General features: G+C 36.0%; 1 protein-coding gene and 1 long non-coding RNA gene across 2 annotated transcripts; one reads left to right on the top strand and one right to left on the bottom strand.

Annotated features, from left to right (window-relative positions):
- Positions 1-3,322: 3,322 nt before the first annotated feature.
- Positions 3,323-5,018, bottom strand: LOC127104815 (uncharacterized). Its single transcript, XM_051041969.1, has 3 exons — positions 4,365-5,018; positions 3,523-4,236; positions 3,323-3,424 (listed from the first exon to the last, which is right to left on the bottom strand). Exons 1-3 carry the CDS (start codon positions 5,016-5,018, stop codon positions 3,323-3,325), a joined length of 1,470 nt encoding a protein of 489 aa, XP_050897926.1.
- A 4,427-nt stretch (positions 5,019-9,445) lies between these two features.
- LOC127101506 (uncharacterized) lies at positions 9,446-10,524 on the top strand. The gene is made up of 2 exons (XR_007794649.1): positions 9,446-10,052; positions 10,139-10,524. It is a non-coding gene; the product is annotated as an uncharacterized LOC127101506 (long non-coding RNA).
- The last annotated feature ends 7,876 nt before the right edge of the window (positions 10,525-18,400 follow it).

Raw genomic sequence — 18,400 nt, 5'->3', positions numbered from 1 at the left:
TTATTATTAATTTTAATTCTTTTAATTAATTAAAACTAAATTAAATTTTGGCGACCGATCACACTATGCAGAGTTAGTCGGGGTCCGATGCCCGATCACAAAACAGAAACACCGAGAATTCTGACTCTGTGAATGTGACGACCGTCACAAAGCATGTTACGACCGTCACGTCCAGCTTGTTACGACCGTCACAGGCCCATGACGAACGTCACGCGGCCAAAATCAGCGCTTTGAAACAGTCAACAAACGTGATCCAACAAGCCCTCAATTCACAACTCTTTGACATCACAACCCTTGTGTCGTCACTAACCCTAATGCACCAATTTTAGACCGTCAAAAACGCCTCATTGTTGATTCTGTATGATTGATCAACAGGTCATTGCTTCACCATACTAATGTCGGATTCCAAAGCAAACGATCATTGATCGCTCAAAGGAAAACAATCATTAAGTGTTTGAATGAACGAAACAGAAACAATATATCATATATACCGTATTTTGCATTAGGATTACATATATCATATATATAACTTGATCGATCTCAATTGTGTAACCTATGGACGATCGATGTATCGCTGCTTTACCATACTAATGTCGGATTCTGAAGCATAGTCAACATCAATCATCCAAATCGTACACACATGATGCCAAATTTAATTACTCGTTTATTCTTTGATTCATTATGTCTTTTAATCATATTAATACAGAAAATAAACAGCTATCAGATGCATGGTTTCGTAAGTGGCTATGATACCACTGAAGGAGAATAGCGATCCAAAACACAGCGGAATTTAAAATTTTCTCCTTTAGTGATCCTTACGAATGGGCATGATCAGTGATAGAACAGTTACCTCTTGTGACGATTGAAACCTTTGATGCAGATCTACGGAGCGATCACGAACGTTGAGCGATGACAATGCCTCTATTCAGTCCACACTAACGGATTCCTTCAATCTCAGTGCTAGCTGCTACGAATGAAGGCTTTGAGTGAGAGGGAGAGAGAAACGAAATTGCAACTGCACAAATGCTTCTGTATAAGGGTTCTATTTATATAGCCACTTGTGTGGGCTGCAAGCTAAAAATCTCACTTAAGTGTATGTGGCCCATATCTTATAATATGCCAAAATCACTTAAGCGCGTGGTACCTTACCATATTTTGTATTCTACTTAAGTACACTGTACCTTACGATGTTCTACAATTCACTCAAGTGCACCGTACCTTACGGTGTTTCTTAGTTATTCTATCTCTCATCAATCCGTCCTTTTGTGTGTGACCCTGTAGGTTTTTGCGACATTGACAATTATATTAAATCACGCATTTAACATAATAAACAGTAAGCGGTATCTAGCAACACATCACTGCTACCCAAGACACGAAAATGTCATGTGATCTGACAAATCCTTCTGTGATAATACTTATGTGTATAATTACCCTTTTGCCCTTATGTCTATATTGAACACAAGGCATAGACCGTGTCATCCTTGTCCAGTTCAATATTGGGCCCATAAACATTTATCCTATTACGCAGGATAGGCAAATTCCATCTAGGTCGCTCATGTCCCTTAGCATGCTTCGTGGAGTACGCATCAACCGTCTTTATGGTCATCCAGTTACGGACAACGTTTGATCAGCAACAAGACACTCGACTCTACATCTAGGGTCCATAGTGGTTTTAGGTTGAAGGGTGGTATACACCATTATCACCATGAGAATAAGTTATGACACTTTGCATAATATTCTATATAGTATTCTCATAGCGGGTCAATCCAATATAAATATTACTCTTAATATTCATATCTATGTTTAAGACTTGATAACTCCTTATCCATGATCCATGAGATGTGATCATCAGTCTACATACATAACAGTCTTCATGCTTTAATGTTATCCCACTTCACAACAAAGCTCGACTACAGATACTTTAAGAATAGTGCCCTTATGTTTAATGTGATCTCATGATTAAGTCACACTTGATACATTAAACGGACTAGCTATTCTAGGGACTTTATTAAACAAACATAATAAAGAAAAAATCTTTTATTATTAATAAATAATTCGATACAAGTACCAAAAGTATTGGCCTCTAGGGCTTACACCAACAAAGGCTCCGTTAATAAACGATGAATGTAGTTGGTTGAACTATGAAGAAGCAATTGGTTGATAAGGGTTAGATTTCGTTAATGAACGATGAAGATGCTCTTGAGTGATGGAAATGATAAAATGGCTACTGAAGAGACATGTTACTTCCACCACGATATATGGTTTATTTAATGGAATTTTATTTTAAAAAATCAGGTTTTAAACAATTAAAAATTAAAAAAATCAAAATTACATCACAACGATGGGTTAAATAGCCATTGAGATATCACTTTTATTTTTTATTTAAAAATAAATAAAAATGAAAGACGCAACTAATATAACAAACGTGGTGATATCACTTTTATTTTTTATTTTTTATTTAAAAATAAATAAAAGTGAAAAACCCAACTAGAATACAGAATAAATCACAAATTTATCAATGCTAAGATTCAAATCCATGAAATATAAAAGATATCACCAAGGTTGCTTAGAACAACCGTAATAATATGTTAATAATTTTAAATTAAAAAATAAAAGAAAAATATTGATGCTTGAATTTAGAGCAATCATCATAGATCTTCAAAGAACCCTATTAAACATGCATAATTATACACTAAATAAAAACTCCATCATTAAATATTCGTTAAATATGATATTATTTTCTTCTTAGAAGAACTTCTAACTTTCTGATATCATTTCTTTTTTTAGTTGTTTTAAAATTTAAAATAAATAAGTTTGCATTTGGCACCAGATTGTGTAAAATTATTGATTCATATACGCTTGTTTTTTCCGAGGGATAGAAATAATGGGTGATAGACATAAAGCGAAGAATAAGGTGCATGATTAGTAAGCATTCTTACAAAGAAATGCCATAAAAAATTCAAGTTGATTCATATGGATGGCTTTGAGAATATGAGAAACCATAATCAATGGCCATTTTTAACACACTGTATTAATAAGGATTTTTTGGCTTCCATAAGACCTAACTGGTTACAGAAAAAATAGTTTGCAGTATATAACATTGAACAAGATAGAATTTGGAGAACAAACTATAAAGTAATAGAACTGGTATATCAAAACCAATAGAAAAAACTACAATCCAGTAACATAAAAAACCAACAAATTACTAATATTAGAAACCGAGGTCCAAGATATTCTAGTTAATATTAAAAAAAAGTGAAACTACAACCAATTGATAACTCAGCCTCATTCGAAAAATAATCAAATTAACCTACTAGGTTGCTCATGTCAAAGTTGATTCTTGTTTTGGGACATTCAAGAAGTGTTTGAGTCCACTAGTCAAGGTAAAGTTTGATGTCACACAAACTCCAAGGAGGCTCAAAGCCTGCACCACAATTGACAAGTCAAGGGAATATAAAAATTGTTAAAATAACAAAAGAAAAGAAAAAGAACAAATTAGCAATGATTTAATAGCCACATTACCTCGACTTCGCCGATGCTTATCACCTTCACTTCAAGATCATCAAGAGAAAGATTCAATTCTTTCAGATACGAAAAGCAAAAATTAGCAGAAAAGGGTTTTACTTTTAGATCGTCTCCAACACCATATAATGAATCTTTCTTCACAAATCCCACAACACCGTATTTTAAAATGTCGAGGTCAAGTGAAATCAACGATGTTGGGCGATTAATAGATTCCCGTGACTTAGAAATCAATCCTCTATATTCATAGTAATATCCCTTGTCTTGCATACCATAATAATATGTAGTGGGAAGTGGAAATACATGGGGAATTTTGAGAGGATAGTTGGGACACCTAAATTGTTGTACAATGCCAGGATTAAGTAACACTGAAGTGGGATCAAAACTCATCATACTCTCGTACAAATTACCAACACATCCAGAAAAAGAGTTAACTCCCAAACGTTTTACAATGGACCCTAATGGCATTGTAAGAAAGCTAAAAATGAAGTCAACAAAATCTCCATTGGTTTCGGCATAGATTATATTTTTCTGAGATTTACTTTGCATTACTTTCACATCTATTTTCCGGGTGATGTCATTAGCTAAAGGAGTCACTCTAACTGTCGATGCAAATTGGTTAGGCGGGATATCTTTGTTTTTGGAGCTACTTGCCAAGATTGTATTTGTGAGAGGCTCATCAGAGATTAGAGTATACTTGAGAAGGTTTAATATCTATACAAAATGTTAAAACAGACATGGTAAGAATAATATTGTCGAAAAAAAAAAAGCAATGTAATGGGGATTGTGAATTGTGAGATAGATACACATTAAACTAAAACCAACATGACACCATTAATTACCTCATGCTTGCCAATGTTGTGTGTGATTTCCTCTAATTGAGTCAAGTCTGAACAGCCCAATTTGATCAACATCTCTAAGGAGCTCAACATGGAACTCGACACAACCTTCAAATCATCAGAAATCAGAAACATTGATCCTTTATCTCTAACAAATACACCATCTTGAGCACTCTTCCGAGTCTGAATATCCAAATTCCGAGGCTTTTTATTAGGGGATTTTCCACATGTACAACGAATATTTGGAAAAGTAGTAAACTTGTTACAAGAATCGCAAACAAAAAACTTAGTTGATAGTTCAGTTTCTTCGATATCCATAAACAGTTTCATGCAAAGAGATTCACATGGATTTCTGGGACGCAACAATATTTGTTTGCAGACAGGGTTGTTCCAAACATCGTCTGAGTCGAGGTTTTGGACAGATTGGTAGAGATTTTTTATGTTTTCAAGGAATGGTGAAGACTCTGATTGTTGTTTGCCATTGTTATTTGTTTCTAAAAGACGAACAATGGTAGCAAGAGGAAGAGAAAGGAAGCTGAAAAGGGTGTCAACAAAATCTTTAGTTGTTTCCACAAAAACAACTTTGTTTCTTTGTTTGTCCACCAATATTTTCAGTGGAATCGTTTTAGACTCTGCTCCTGGTTGTTGAAAAGCCATAGCAGCAAACTTTAAAACTCCCACTCATTTCCCATTCTTTATATATTAAAATTAAAAAATGGAACAATATTAATCAGACCTTAGCAACCGTTTGGCTGCTTCAGTTTTTGAATGTGCCTCTTCATATTTCATGTATTAATTGCATTATGCACGCAATTATGTTGCTTGTAGGATAGTTAAATGCTGCTATTTCCCAAAGCCACACACGTCAACTAAAATCTCTTCAACTTTCTCAAACATAAAAAACTACTCCCTCGTATTCTAATTATTATACATACTTGTTTTATTAAAATAAGAGGGGATATTTTAAGATGTTGTGAAGTTGAACCACCAATAGCCATAAACTAAAACAAAAGATGCTAGTGGTGAAGTTGTGAAGTTGCACCACCAATAGCAATAAACTTATTGTTGTTGTCGTCGTTGTTACATTCATTCATTAAAGAGATTAATTTTATCAATCTTAAACAAAATATTTTTCTATTCTATAATTTATCCACAAAATGGTGTTGTTGTTGAATCCATCTCTTACAATCCATTGTTATATTTGGGAATAATTTCTCAATGTTGTCAACCAGAGTAAAAATCAATTAATTAATTATTTTCTTGTATGACAACATTGAGAAACTTATTCCTTAAATAATTTGCTAGAGGTTAGACTTAGTTAGAGGTTATCCGATTATAAACTTCTATATAACCAGTGCTTGTAATTAACTTGATTTAGTGAATGAATGAAAATTTGCTTCCATCTATCTCTTTTCTCTGTTTTCATTCATATTTATCATGATTTGTGAAAATTTCATGATGGTATAAGAGCTTGGTTTAAGATCTAGTGGCCACCTACTATTAGAATTCTGTTATCGGTTCATCCACCATTTATTTTCATGCTCGAAATGTCCAGTCTTGGGCGTGAGTTGGGGTGTTAAGAGTACCACATCGAATAATATATGACATGAACATGTCCTTATAAGTAGGGGCAATTCCCACCATAAAATTCGGTTTTATATGGGTGAGTTGGGCCTAACCGTATTTCTTAACATGGTATCAGGGCTCTTTTGAGCTCTGCTACGCATCATTTTCTTCCAATGTTTTGTGGTGGTGCCAATATAGGCGGCAACATCGTCGTTGGTGCTCTGATTCAAGATCTTCCACAGCAAACTGGAAATGTGTACCATGTTCATCCTTCATGTGAACCTTCTTATGTTTATGTTAAACCAGTGTTAACACATTCGAATTATCATGCATTGGCGAGATCCATGCGACGAGCTCTAGGAGAAAAGAACAAATTTGATTTTGTTGATGGTTCCATTCTAGTTTCAGAGGAATTTAATCCATGTTTTAAAGCTTGGAATCGCTGCAACATGTTAGTACACACATGGATTATGAACTCAGTTGAAGAATCCATGGCACAAAGTATCATCTTTCTTGAAAACTCCATTGATGTATGGAATAAACTCAAGGATTTTTCACCAGGTGATTACATTCATATCTCTGAATTACAATGTGAAATCTTTGCTTTGAAGCATGATTCACTATTGGTTTATGATTATTTTACAGCTTTGAAGGTTCTTTGGAAAGAACTTGAAGCTTACTTTCCTACTCTTATATGCTTGTGTCTGCATCATTATGCATGCAACACATGCTTGAGTAATTTTAAGTAACAACATGAAGTTACACACTCAATTCGATTTCTTACTGGCTTGAATGACTCGTTTGATATAGTTCGCTCTCAGGTTTGGTTGATGAATCCTTTATCTAACATCAACAATATTTTTTCTATGGTTAAGCAACATGAACAACAAATCAAAGTCTTGATTTATGACAATGCTAAGATTCTCATTAATGTTGTTGATTGTAACACCCTAAATCCGAAAACTTATATATTAAGCTTTACATACCAATCTAAGGTGTCACCACCAACAAAACCTTTAAGAAATCCAACATTTAAAAAACACACAGCGGAAAATATTAACGTCATATAACACCTGTCATCACACGCTCACCTTCACTTAGGACATCATTGTGACAGTATCGATTTATTTCAAATAACAAAACATTGCAAGTTAGACTTTTAGTCTTAATCTTCAAATCAAAAGAAATTGTTTTCAAAGTAAAAAGTTGTCATATTCAACTCTTTGAATAACTCCAAGATAAACTGAATAAACAAATAAACTCCAACAAACATAATAAGCAAACAAACATTCTCAACCCCGATGTTACAGGATCAGAGTAAGACTTCTAAAATAACAATGAAACTAAATAAATAACTCCAAGAACTAATTTCCACTTACAGTAACAAACTCTACTTCTGAGTATCTACAAAATGTCTATGGTGGACAATATCAAAGCAAAAGGGGTGAGAAACAACAAATCAATATAAAAAGTGTAAAGAATGCTAAGGTAGAGAGTACACATGAAACACACATTTATTACACAACCATCAACAACATATTCTCACATACAATTCATGACAATAATTACATAATTAATTCTAATCATAAACATCATGAATAATTAATAACATATACAATCATATATACAAATATACTCCACAACTGACTCATTATGCATGTGATATCATTCAGGAACATTCAGGTTCATCTCGCTCCTAATCCCCACCATAGGACAAGAGCACACCAAATCGTTACCATCATCATAGGTAAACGCTTCACTGGTTCCCACCTGAAATTAGCTACTCGTTCCCGATCTCCACCATAGGACCATAACACACCAAAGTTTGTTACCATCACCATAGGTAACATTTCACCAATTTCCACATCGAACCGGCTACTCACTCCCGATCCATACCACCGGAACATAGCATGCCAAAACTGGATTGAAGCTCTTACACCGCGATGCATGACTCTCAACAACATGCATTATCACAAAAAGGTTCACCAAAAGAATCACCATATACACATCTCACCATGTATGCACAAAATTATTCATCATATACAACAATTAATCGATGTTACAACATCAATAAACAACAACAAAGTACAACACTCATCAAACATAACCTTTTAGGCATTCATTCATGTTACTTCACCAGAGCCTAATAGTCGCCACCATCCTTTATTCGTTCATAAGGAACAGAGAAATAATGATAAAACCTAATAGTTAAGGGGAGAGACTAGGTTCGGAAGTCGGTTAAGTAAGGGAAAGGTGTTAGGCACCCTTTACCTCCATTGTATTCAATGGGATCCTCCTACAATTCTAGGGCTAATGTGCGTTCCTAATGTATTTGCTTGATTACTTGATTGATCATTTGATTATTTATTTATTTACATAAGGTATTATATTTAAATGGACGAGAGACCCAAAAAGGTTTTTCATAATTGTACTCGCTAGAATTTACAACTTATGCCTACGCACCTCCGCATTAGGCGAAGGATCCGAGTACCATAGTTCTTTTTGAAAAAGATTGGTTGGTTGGTTATTTTTATCCCTTGAAAGTTCTCACGCATTGGAGGCGGAGAAGTGATTTTAGAAAATGTCTCAATACACTAGGGTAGAAGTCTTACGGTTTGAAGTGAATTTGAATTGATTTTATCCTTTTATCTCTTGCAAAAATATTGTTTTAATTTATTTAAGAAAATAGATTAGGAATCATAATTATGTGTTAGACATTACCCATTTATCCCGATTTTAATCCCGATTTAGCCTTTGATAACCCCTTAGTTTTATCTCAAATTGTATCCAATGTCTTTATTCCATTAGAGTTGAAAATATTATTTAATTTAATTAATAGAAAAATATAAATATGATATAATAATATATTATAAAATAAATTCGATTAAAGGTAATTAAATTAGATGTCATAAGACATATCCCCTTATCCCCATTTGTCCCATTTTTAGGTCCCTTAAAACCCTAATAATTATCCTCGATCATATCCCATAATTCCTGATTTAATTAACCCTAATAATGATATAACCATAATTAATTAAAATATTACTATTATAATTAATTAAAAATAAATAAATAAATATCATGAATAAATAAAAAAAACTAATTTTTATTTGAATTAATCTTAAATATTAAATAGATAGATCCTAATTAATAAATAATTAACTAAAAATTAATAAAATGAGGGGGGTGTATTTTACACTGGGTTAGTAATGTGATATTAGGAAGGGGTGTGAAAAATAAGGGGAAGAGTCCACCAAGACTCTAAGGCCCATTCATGAGACAAAGTCTATGGTGAGGGAGAGTCAAATGTTGACTCTCTCTGCACCATCTGATCATGACCTGAGGGGGGATGGTGATGCGTAACACCTGTCTTTGATCAGGTTGACTGGTCAAAGTACGCAGGTTAAGAGATCTAGATTTAAGGTAAATAGAGGAACACAATGTATATGCATATACATGATCCTTGGTAGACCAGGGTGGTCAACCGATCTAAATCTCGTTGGAGCGCCACTTGGCACGAATCCGAGAGATTATGATGGAGGTATATGAATGCACTCCCTTTATAAACTCGTATTTTCTCCTTTACTTTCTCTCTCTTCACCCTGGGATCTCTATAACTTCTCCGACCACCCCGAACACTTCTCTGACCTCCCAGAACCACCCTCAAACCCAGGTTTCCGGTTGATCTTCAACCGGAACCTTCAAACCTTCAAACCCTTTCCCCAAAAAACTACACTTACCTTTATACACGGGTTCCCCGAATGAACCCTAGGGTTCATATGATGAACCCTAATTAAATCTTCAATCCAGAAACCCCAAACTAAAGAATGCTAACCTCCATCCCTAGGAACCCTAACTTGGCTTTATCATGAACCTTAAGAACCCTAACCTACGAAGAACCCTAACCCTAGTTGCTGCCCATAAATCCCTAATTTTCCCTATATCAAACCTTGAACCACCGATTTACCCTTTTTGAACATAAATCGAACAATAACAACCCCCATATTTCACAATTCAACGCAAACATATTCCTGCAAAAACATTGATATGCATACGAAACAAGTAAACAAAGTACTCAAGAGCTCACAACCAACCTTCTGAATGGAGAATTATTCTGGTTAAGAGGTAAATTTTGACTCCTTGCTTTTCTTTTCCGATCTGACTATCTCTTCTTCTCCCTTTAACCTCTTCTTTCTGTTTTTTGATGTGAGGTACAAAAGTTGGGGTCTAACTTAGAAGAATTAGGGTTTCAATGTGAAACCCTAAATCTCAAATTAATTTAAGCTTTATGTGCGGGTTTGGTTTGCAGCAATGAAGATTCCTTTCTTAGAGTTGTTTTTTTTCTTTTCGTGTTTTAGAAATAGGTTTATATAGATTAATTTTTTAGGTTTAGAACTTAATTAGATTATCTGATTTAGGAAGTTTAGATTTGATTGGGATCTGATTGAGTTAGATTTGATTGTAATTTTGATTTTGTTTAGAAATAGAAATTAGGTTTGAATTGTAACAGCAATGTGATGTATTTGGTCCATATTTGATTCGTGATTTCAATGTAAGTTGAAAGTTTGGATGGAATTGAAAATTGCAGTTTTTTTAATTGTTTCTATTTTCAATTCTACGTGCCTTAGGGTTTAGAGATTGAAGATGATGAACTCGGATTCGGGTCATTATCCTGACCCAGTTGGGGGATGGATTTGGGCCACACGTGACCCAGTTAGATTGGGCCATACTTGACCCACATGGAAAGGGCTCGATTTGGGCTAGTTCAAATAACATACGTAAATAAAGCCCAATAATAATACCCCAAGATAATAAAAAAAATAAAAAGAATAAAACCTAATTAAATATTAATTCTAATATTCATTAATTAATAATGTTAAATAATCAGAAATAATTATAACAACTAATAAATAATAATGTTGATAATAACAATAATAATGTTAATATTCTAGTAAATAATAATGTTGATAATAATAATAATAATGTTAATAAATAATAATGTTAATAACTAATAACTTAAAAAATATAGTTATTAAATTTGAATAACTTAGAAATTGATCAAAACTGATTAATTTTAAAAAGATCCAATTAAAATATCAACATCAACCCAAGCCCATCTAAAACAACTTAATATTCTAAAAGAATTTTCTAATATCAAAATAAATTCAATTAATATTTAAACACTTATCAATAATCGAGTTCAATCTTAACCCTAATGTTATCCTTAAAACCTGATTTAATCCTAAACGAACAAATATAAAACTAAATATTCTCATAAAAAGTCACAAAGGTCCCCCTTTGACTTTTGGTTATTGGGGTTGACCTGGTGAAACTAGAAAGATTAGATGGTCAAAATTTGGGTTACGATAGATGACCCTATTTAATCAACTCCAGACTGAGATGATGATGATGATGAGCCTTCATCTTCTCCAAGGGGGTGGTTAAATATAAAGAGTGAGCCCTAATTTTGACCGCGAAGTTAGTAGATCTCTAGGATGATCGAAGATTGGACGATCCATGACACTCTGTTGGCTTCTCAGTCTTCTCATGATAGAAGCTCTTATGACAAAAACCTGATGAAATCATGTGGTAAACCCTCTATAAAATTATGATGAAACCCCCTTGATCTGGATGAATCCCTTGATAAAATTCCTATATAACCCCTTGATCGACTTACGGTAGAATGCCCTTGATAGAATCATTTGATGAAACCCATTGGTGCAATCCTTTGATATAATCCCTTATGTTGGTGAAGAAAATCTTGATGTAATCCCGATGAAATTCCTTTGACAAAACCCCTGGTGAAACCCCTCGCTAAAAAAAAGATTTTTAGAACCCCATGATACCCTTGATGGACCCTTATGATAAATTCCCTTGATGCAAACCCTTGATAAAATCCCTTGATATAATCCCTGGTGTTCTTGATGGAACGTATCACGTATGTGAGATAGGTTGATAAGCTAGGGATGTGAGAGGTGAAACCATGTTCACTAGTTAACAACGACCATTTTGGGATGATCGCCAATTGGATAGACTCTGAAAAACTCACCGTGAATGAGCTTGATGGGGAAGTTCTTTACTAAAAAGGTGTTTTTGGGATCGCTACTTACTGGGGAAGGCCAATAAGTGTTCCCGCTCGGGGAAATGTATTGGTATAGCTGGGGATTGAACCTTTATGAGTGGCCATAAATCATATGCCATGTATTATGCATGCATGCTTATGGACATGCATGTTTTGAATTAATGTATGTCTTATGCATGATGCGGTGTTCGGGCTAACGCATCTTTTATGATATGTGTATGTGATGCATGACTTTGTGGGAACCGATGTTTTCGTGACATTTTGACTCCCTGACCCCTTGAGATTTCGTTATGGAACTTGTCTTGATGTTCTTGATATCTGAGAATATGCAATATGCCTTTTTTTGAAAAGGAAGAAACTTTCATACTAGTTAGATCGTGAGTGTTGATTTATGGACCCTGCATTTTATCTTGAAATCTTTTTATTATGCTCCACGTTTTGCCTAAGTCGCCTTTTAGGATTTTCGACTTAGCGGGTTTTTTATCCTCTTTTTATATGTATAGTATTTCTTGATTGCATCTGTGTTTATAGGTCGTGGTAACTCGGCTCCATCCATGGTTGTGAGAATCAGAGCTCCGCCAGAGAAGGCCTTCTTCGCGACATATGATCCCTCGTATTTCGGGGTCCATTTTCCATGGGAATCTTTATGGATGGGTAGGATTTTCCTGAGCACTAGATCACCTTCTTCGAAGAGCCGAGGACGAACTTTCTTGTTGAATTCTTTCTTGAGCCTTCACTGATATAGTTGCTTGTGACACAGCGCAACCATGCACTTCGCTTCTATGAGGTTTAATTGATTGAACCTGGTTTGTACCCATTCTGCCTCGTCTAATTTGGTCTCCATCATGACTCTTAAAGACGGTATTTCAACATCGATAGGGAGTACGACTTCAGTACCATATACCATAGGAGTTTCTCATGTTGAGGTGCGGACGGAAGTTCTGTATCCCTGTAGTACAAAATGGAGCATCTCATGCCAGTCTTTATTGGTTTTCACCATCTTCTGGATAATCTTTTTGATATTCTTATTAGCCATTTCTACTGCGTCATTCATCTTTGGTCGATAGGGTGATGATTTATGGTGTTCAATTTTAAAACTCTCGCATAACTCATCCATCACTTTATTATTTAGATTCAACCCATTATCCATGATAATCTTGTTAGGAACCCCGTGTCAACAAATGATCTCTTTCTTGATGAATCGTGCGATCACTTGTCTTGTCACATTGGCGTAAGAAGTAGCTTCTACCCACTTGGTGAAGTAATCGATAGCAACCAGAATGAATCGGTGTCCATTCACTGCTTTGGGCTCAATCATCCCGATTATGTCTATACCCCACATGGAGAACAACCATGGAGAAGTCAGTACATTTAAGGGAGTAGGTGGTACATGTACCTTATCTGCATAAATTTGGCACTTGTGACACTTCTTGACGTATTTGAAACAGTCGGTCTCCATAGTCAACCAGTAATATCCCGCCCAGAGAATTTTAGCCATGGAATGCCCATTGGCATGGGTGCCATAGGATCCTTCGTGAATTTATTTGATAAGCATGTATTTCTCATACCCGTCCAAGCATATGACCAAGACCATGTCATGATTCCTCTTATAAAGCACCTCCTCATTAAGGAATAATTTGGAAGCCCATCTTCTAAGTGTCTTCTTATCCCCACTCGAGGCATTTTCAGGATATTCCTGTTTCTGAAGAAATTGTTTGACATCATGAAACCAAGGTTTATTATCCACTTCTACCTCTACGGCTACGCAATAGGCATGCTCATCCAAACGGTGAATTCTTATAGATGGTGCTTTGTTGTGCCACTTGACCTTGAATATGGATGATAGAGTGGCCAAGGCATCCGCTAGTTGATTCTCCTCCCGAGGAATATATTGGAAGGTAACCTCGTCAAAGTAAGTGATCAACTTCCGGACGTGGTCTCGGTACCAGATAAGCTTAGCATTATGGTCCCCCACTCTCCCTTGATTTGATTGATGACAAGAGTTGAGTCTCCATATACTTCTAGGATCTTGATTCTTAAGTTGATGGATTCGTTAATCCCTAGGATACACACCTCATATTCTTCCATGTTATTTGTACAAGTAAAGCATAACCTAGCCGTGAATGGAATATGGTACCCCGTAGGGGAGGTTATGACGACTCCAATTCCATGTCCGGTTGCGTTTGAGGCACCATCGAATACCAATTTCTATCATGATCCCGGTTCAGGTCCTTCATCGGGACCTGGGGTCTCGCAATCCCTTATTCCCATAATATCTTCGTCAAGAAAGTCAAACTGTATAGGGTGGTAATCTTCTGTTGGCTGATGAGTGAGATAATCCGCTAGCACACTCCCTTTTATGGCTTTTTATGTGACATACTGGATGTCGTATTCTGTTAGTAACATTTTCCATCCGGCTATCCTCCTAGTTACTGCAGGCCTCTCGAAGATATACTTGATAGGATCCATTCGGGATATCAATAGAGTAATATGACACACCATATATTGTCTGAGCCGCCGAGCAGCCCAAACTAGGGCACAACAAGTCTTCTCCAAGAGTGAATATCGGGATTCATAATCGGTAAACTTCTTGCTTAGGTAATAAATGGTGTGTTCCTTTCTTCTGGTCTCATCTTGTTGCCCCAATACACATCCCACAGAGTTGTCAAGTACTGTTAGGTACATTATAAGTGGTCTCCCAGGGACTGGTGGTACCAAGATAGGTGGCTCTTGTAGATATTCTTTGATTTTGTCAAAGGCCTTTTGACAACCTTCATTCCACTCAATGGCTCAATTTTTCCTGAGAAACTTGAAGACCGATTCACACGTAGCCGTAAGATGTGAGATGAACCTAGCAATGTAGTTAAGTCCACCATAAATCCTCAGACCTCTTTTTCCTTCCATGGAGTTGGCATCTCTTTGATAGCTTTCACTTTATCGGAACCGACTTCAATTCCCCTCTGGATGACTATGAATCGTAATAACTTTCCTAATCTAACTCCAAAAGTACATTTCACTGGATTCAGACGTAACTTGAACTTTCTTAGACGATCAAATAGTTTGTGTTGGTTGATTATGTGATCCTCTTTGGCTTGTGATTTAACAATCATATCGTTAATATATACCTCTATTTCTTTATGGATCATATCGTGTAATAGAGTTACCTTGGCCCTTTGATATGTTGCCCCAAAAATTTTCAATCCGAAAGGCATTACCTTATAACAAAAGATGCCCCATGGAGTGATAAACATGGTTTTCTCTATGTATGCAAGATCCATATTTATCTGGTTATAACCATAGAATCCATCCATGAAGGAGAAGAGTGAGAATTGTGTGATGCTATCTACCAGTACATCGACGTGTGGTAGTGGAAAGTTGTAGGACTGGCTCTATTCAAATCTCGATAATCTACACACATTTTGACTTTGTCGTCTTTCTTTGGAACGAGAACAATGTTAGCCACCCACTCTGGATATTTTGCAACAACTAAGAACCCAACATCGAGTTATTTTCTGACATCTTCCTTGATTTTGAGAGACATGTATGGCCTAGTTCTTCTCAATTTTTGCTTAATTGACGAACATTCAAGTTTGAGCGATAGTTTGTGTACGACAATGTCTGTGTCTAACCCTGTCATATCCTGGTATGACCAAGCAAACACATATGAGTATTCATGTAAGAGCTCGATCAACCTTTTCTTGACTTCATCTTTCAAGGAAGTGTCGACCTTAACCTCCTTCTTGTTTTCTTTAGTCCCTAGATTGATCATATCCACTAGTTCCTGATTAGGTTGAATTTATTTGTCTTCTCGCTTCAGCAGTCCTGCTAACTCTTCTGGCTGTTCACAACCTTTCTCATCACCTTCTTCCGCTTGGTTAATTGGGACTTCAAAGTTATAAGGGGTTATAGCAGTGTGATTTTCAATAGGTTCATTCACTAATCTACATGAGGAAGATTTTTATATATTATTATTTTTTGGATGATTTGATAGAAATGAAAGAGTATGGAAGGGTATTTCCATTTTTGAAAAGAAGATTTAAAATGAAAGAAAGGATCTTGATTGAAAACAAAGATGCAACTTTATTCATATGTAAGTAGTTGAAACGAAAGGGGCCCTACAAAGCTTGTCCATTTTCCTTGGGCATAGCAAAGGACTTATTATAAAAAACATTAAATTACTTCTAATTGGAAATCATCTCCGGGATCTCGATGGCCTTCCAATTGTTGAGAGGTATATTTGGTGAACGGTGACACACCAAGTTGGGTATCCATTTTTCTTCTTCTTCAACCGCAGCCACTTGATCTTCATCCATATATCCCGCACCGTGGAATGTTTCTTGAAGTGTACAAAGCTTCTTCTGGTATGTCTTTTGAAATCCTTCATTAGATGGTTTGTAACCCATCCCAATCCGATCCTTTTTCTCTGGTATCTCCAACAGCTTGCCCTAGCCCTGGGTGTCTCTACCCTTGATAAATTTTGACATCTTTTCCAATGGGGATATTGATTTTTCTTTTCTTCGATTGACTGCTGCAATCTTTAAGGATTGAAAAGGTATTTACAATTTTTCTCCATTCGCTTCTATGTATCTGAAGGATGAAAGGTTGCTAACGAACATATCCTCCTTCCCTTCGATGATTATTAACTTATCATCAATTATGAATTTCAACCTCTGGTGTAAGGTTGAAGTTACAACTCACGTGGCATGGATCCAAGGTTGTCCTATGAGACAACTATAGAATGGGTTTATGTCCATTACTTGAAAAGTGACCATAAAGGTATGAGGTCCCACAGTTATTGGTAAATCAACTTCTCCAATTACCATCCTCTGCGAACCATCAAAAGCCTTAACCACCAAAATACTAGCTTTCGTGGAAGTTCTTACATTGTTCAACTTTCCCAAAGTATTTTTAGGCATGACATTTAGAGATGATCTCGTGTCCACCAATACCCTATATAGGAGACTATCTTGGCGTTTTACGGATATGTGTAAAGCTTTATTATGAGCATGTCTCTCTGGTGATAATTCATCATTGTTAAACCCCAAACATCTACTAGCGGTGATATTAGCCACCACATCATCGAATTGATTTACCGTTATGTCTTGAGTAACATGGACTTCATTTAATATTTTCAACGAGGATTCTCTATGGGCTTCAGAGCTTATCAATAGAGATAGTATGGATATTTTGGATGGTGTCTGGCTTAATTGGTCTACCACCTTGTGGTTTCTCTTTTTAATCAACCTAAGAATTCATCGGCTTCTCCTTGAGGTATGGTCTTCCTAGAAGATTCAGTTTCCTTCTCTTTTGAACTTTTAGGTGTCTTTTATTTTGATTGTAGCTCAGGAGCAAACACTCTAACGCTCCATATCATTCCCCCAATTCCATCAATATTAGTGATCGCTGGTTCTAGCATTATAGGTCTGTCTCCTACATATGTTGTAGAGTTATAATTCCAAGGTACTTACTTAGTGCTTTCGAATGGGAACGGTGCAGGAACATGGAAGACAATAGGGTATTTTGACATTACTGGTATTTGAAATGGAACTTGAGATGGAATTAGAACTGGTATTTGCATCGATGTTTGGGAAGATGCTGGAAACAATATTTGAAACAGTGCGGGAGCTTCCATTTGCTGGTAAGGGATCTCAAAAGGTATGTTCCCTTGAGACTATATGAATGATACATCTTCTAACTTCCTGATATACCCGATTTGAACCAAACCTTCATTCATCATTTGTTGAAGACACTCTTTCATCTTTCCATGTGTGTCTGGATTAAAGAGGCAAATTTTACAGTTAGCATGTAACTCTTTGAATGCCTTGTAACCGATCAATTTTTCACGTATTTTTGATATGGGAGTCTTCACTTGGTCTATCTTTTGGGTCAGAATGGTATTGTCTAGTCCTTCTACCACATTGATAGTTGGACCAATGTGTCCTAACATTGGATTTCCCTTCACATTTGGACCCTCTGGAGCAAAAGAGATAATCTTATGATCCAATAATTCTTGTACCTTTAACTTGAGTGCCAAACACTTAGTATGTCCTGATGACCCGTCATGGAAGTCACACCTGTCGTTAGCATCATAACCCCGGGGAGGCGGATTTGGCGGAGGTGCTAGAGGTTTAATCTCTACCAATCCCTTTTGAATTAAGTATGGCAAGACCTGGGTATATGTTGTAGGTATGGGGTCAAATTCCTTCTGTGGTATTTGCTGATCCCTCCGAACGTACCCATTATGTTGATTTTGTTGAGAAGGTGTTCTATCCTATTATGGATACTGATAGGAACTACTGCAGCTATGTAAGAATTGTAAGGCGCCTGAGAACTCCTTTCGACTGTGACCATGTTAGTCTCACCTTTCTCCAAATTGTTATTATTGGAGTAC

This window comes from Lathyrus oleraceus, chromosome 7, assembly GCF_024323335.1.
Source record: "Lathyrus oleraceus cultivar Zhongwan6 chromosome 7, CAAS_Psat_ZW6_1.0, whole genome shotgun sequence".
Lineage (NCBI taxonomy): Eukaryota > Viridiplantae > Streptophyta > Magnoliopsida > Fabales > Fabaceae > Lathyrus > Lathyrus oleraceus.
Note: the sequence above shows the minus strand (reverse complement) of the source record. Positions and strands in the feature narration are given on the sequence as shown.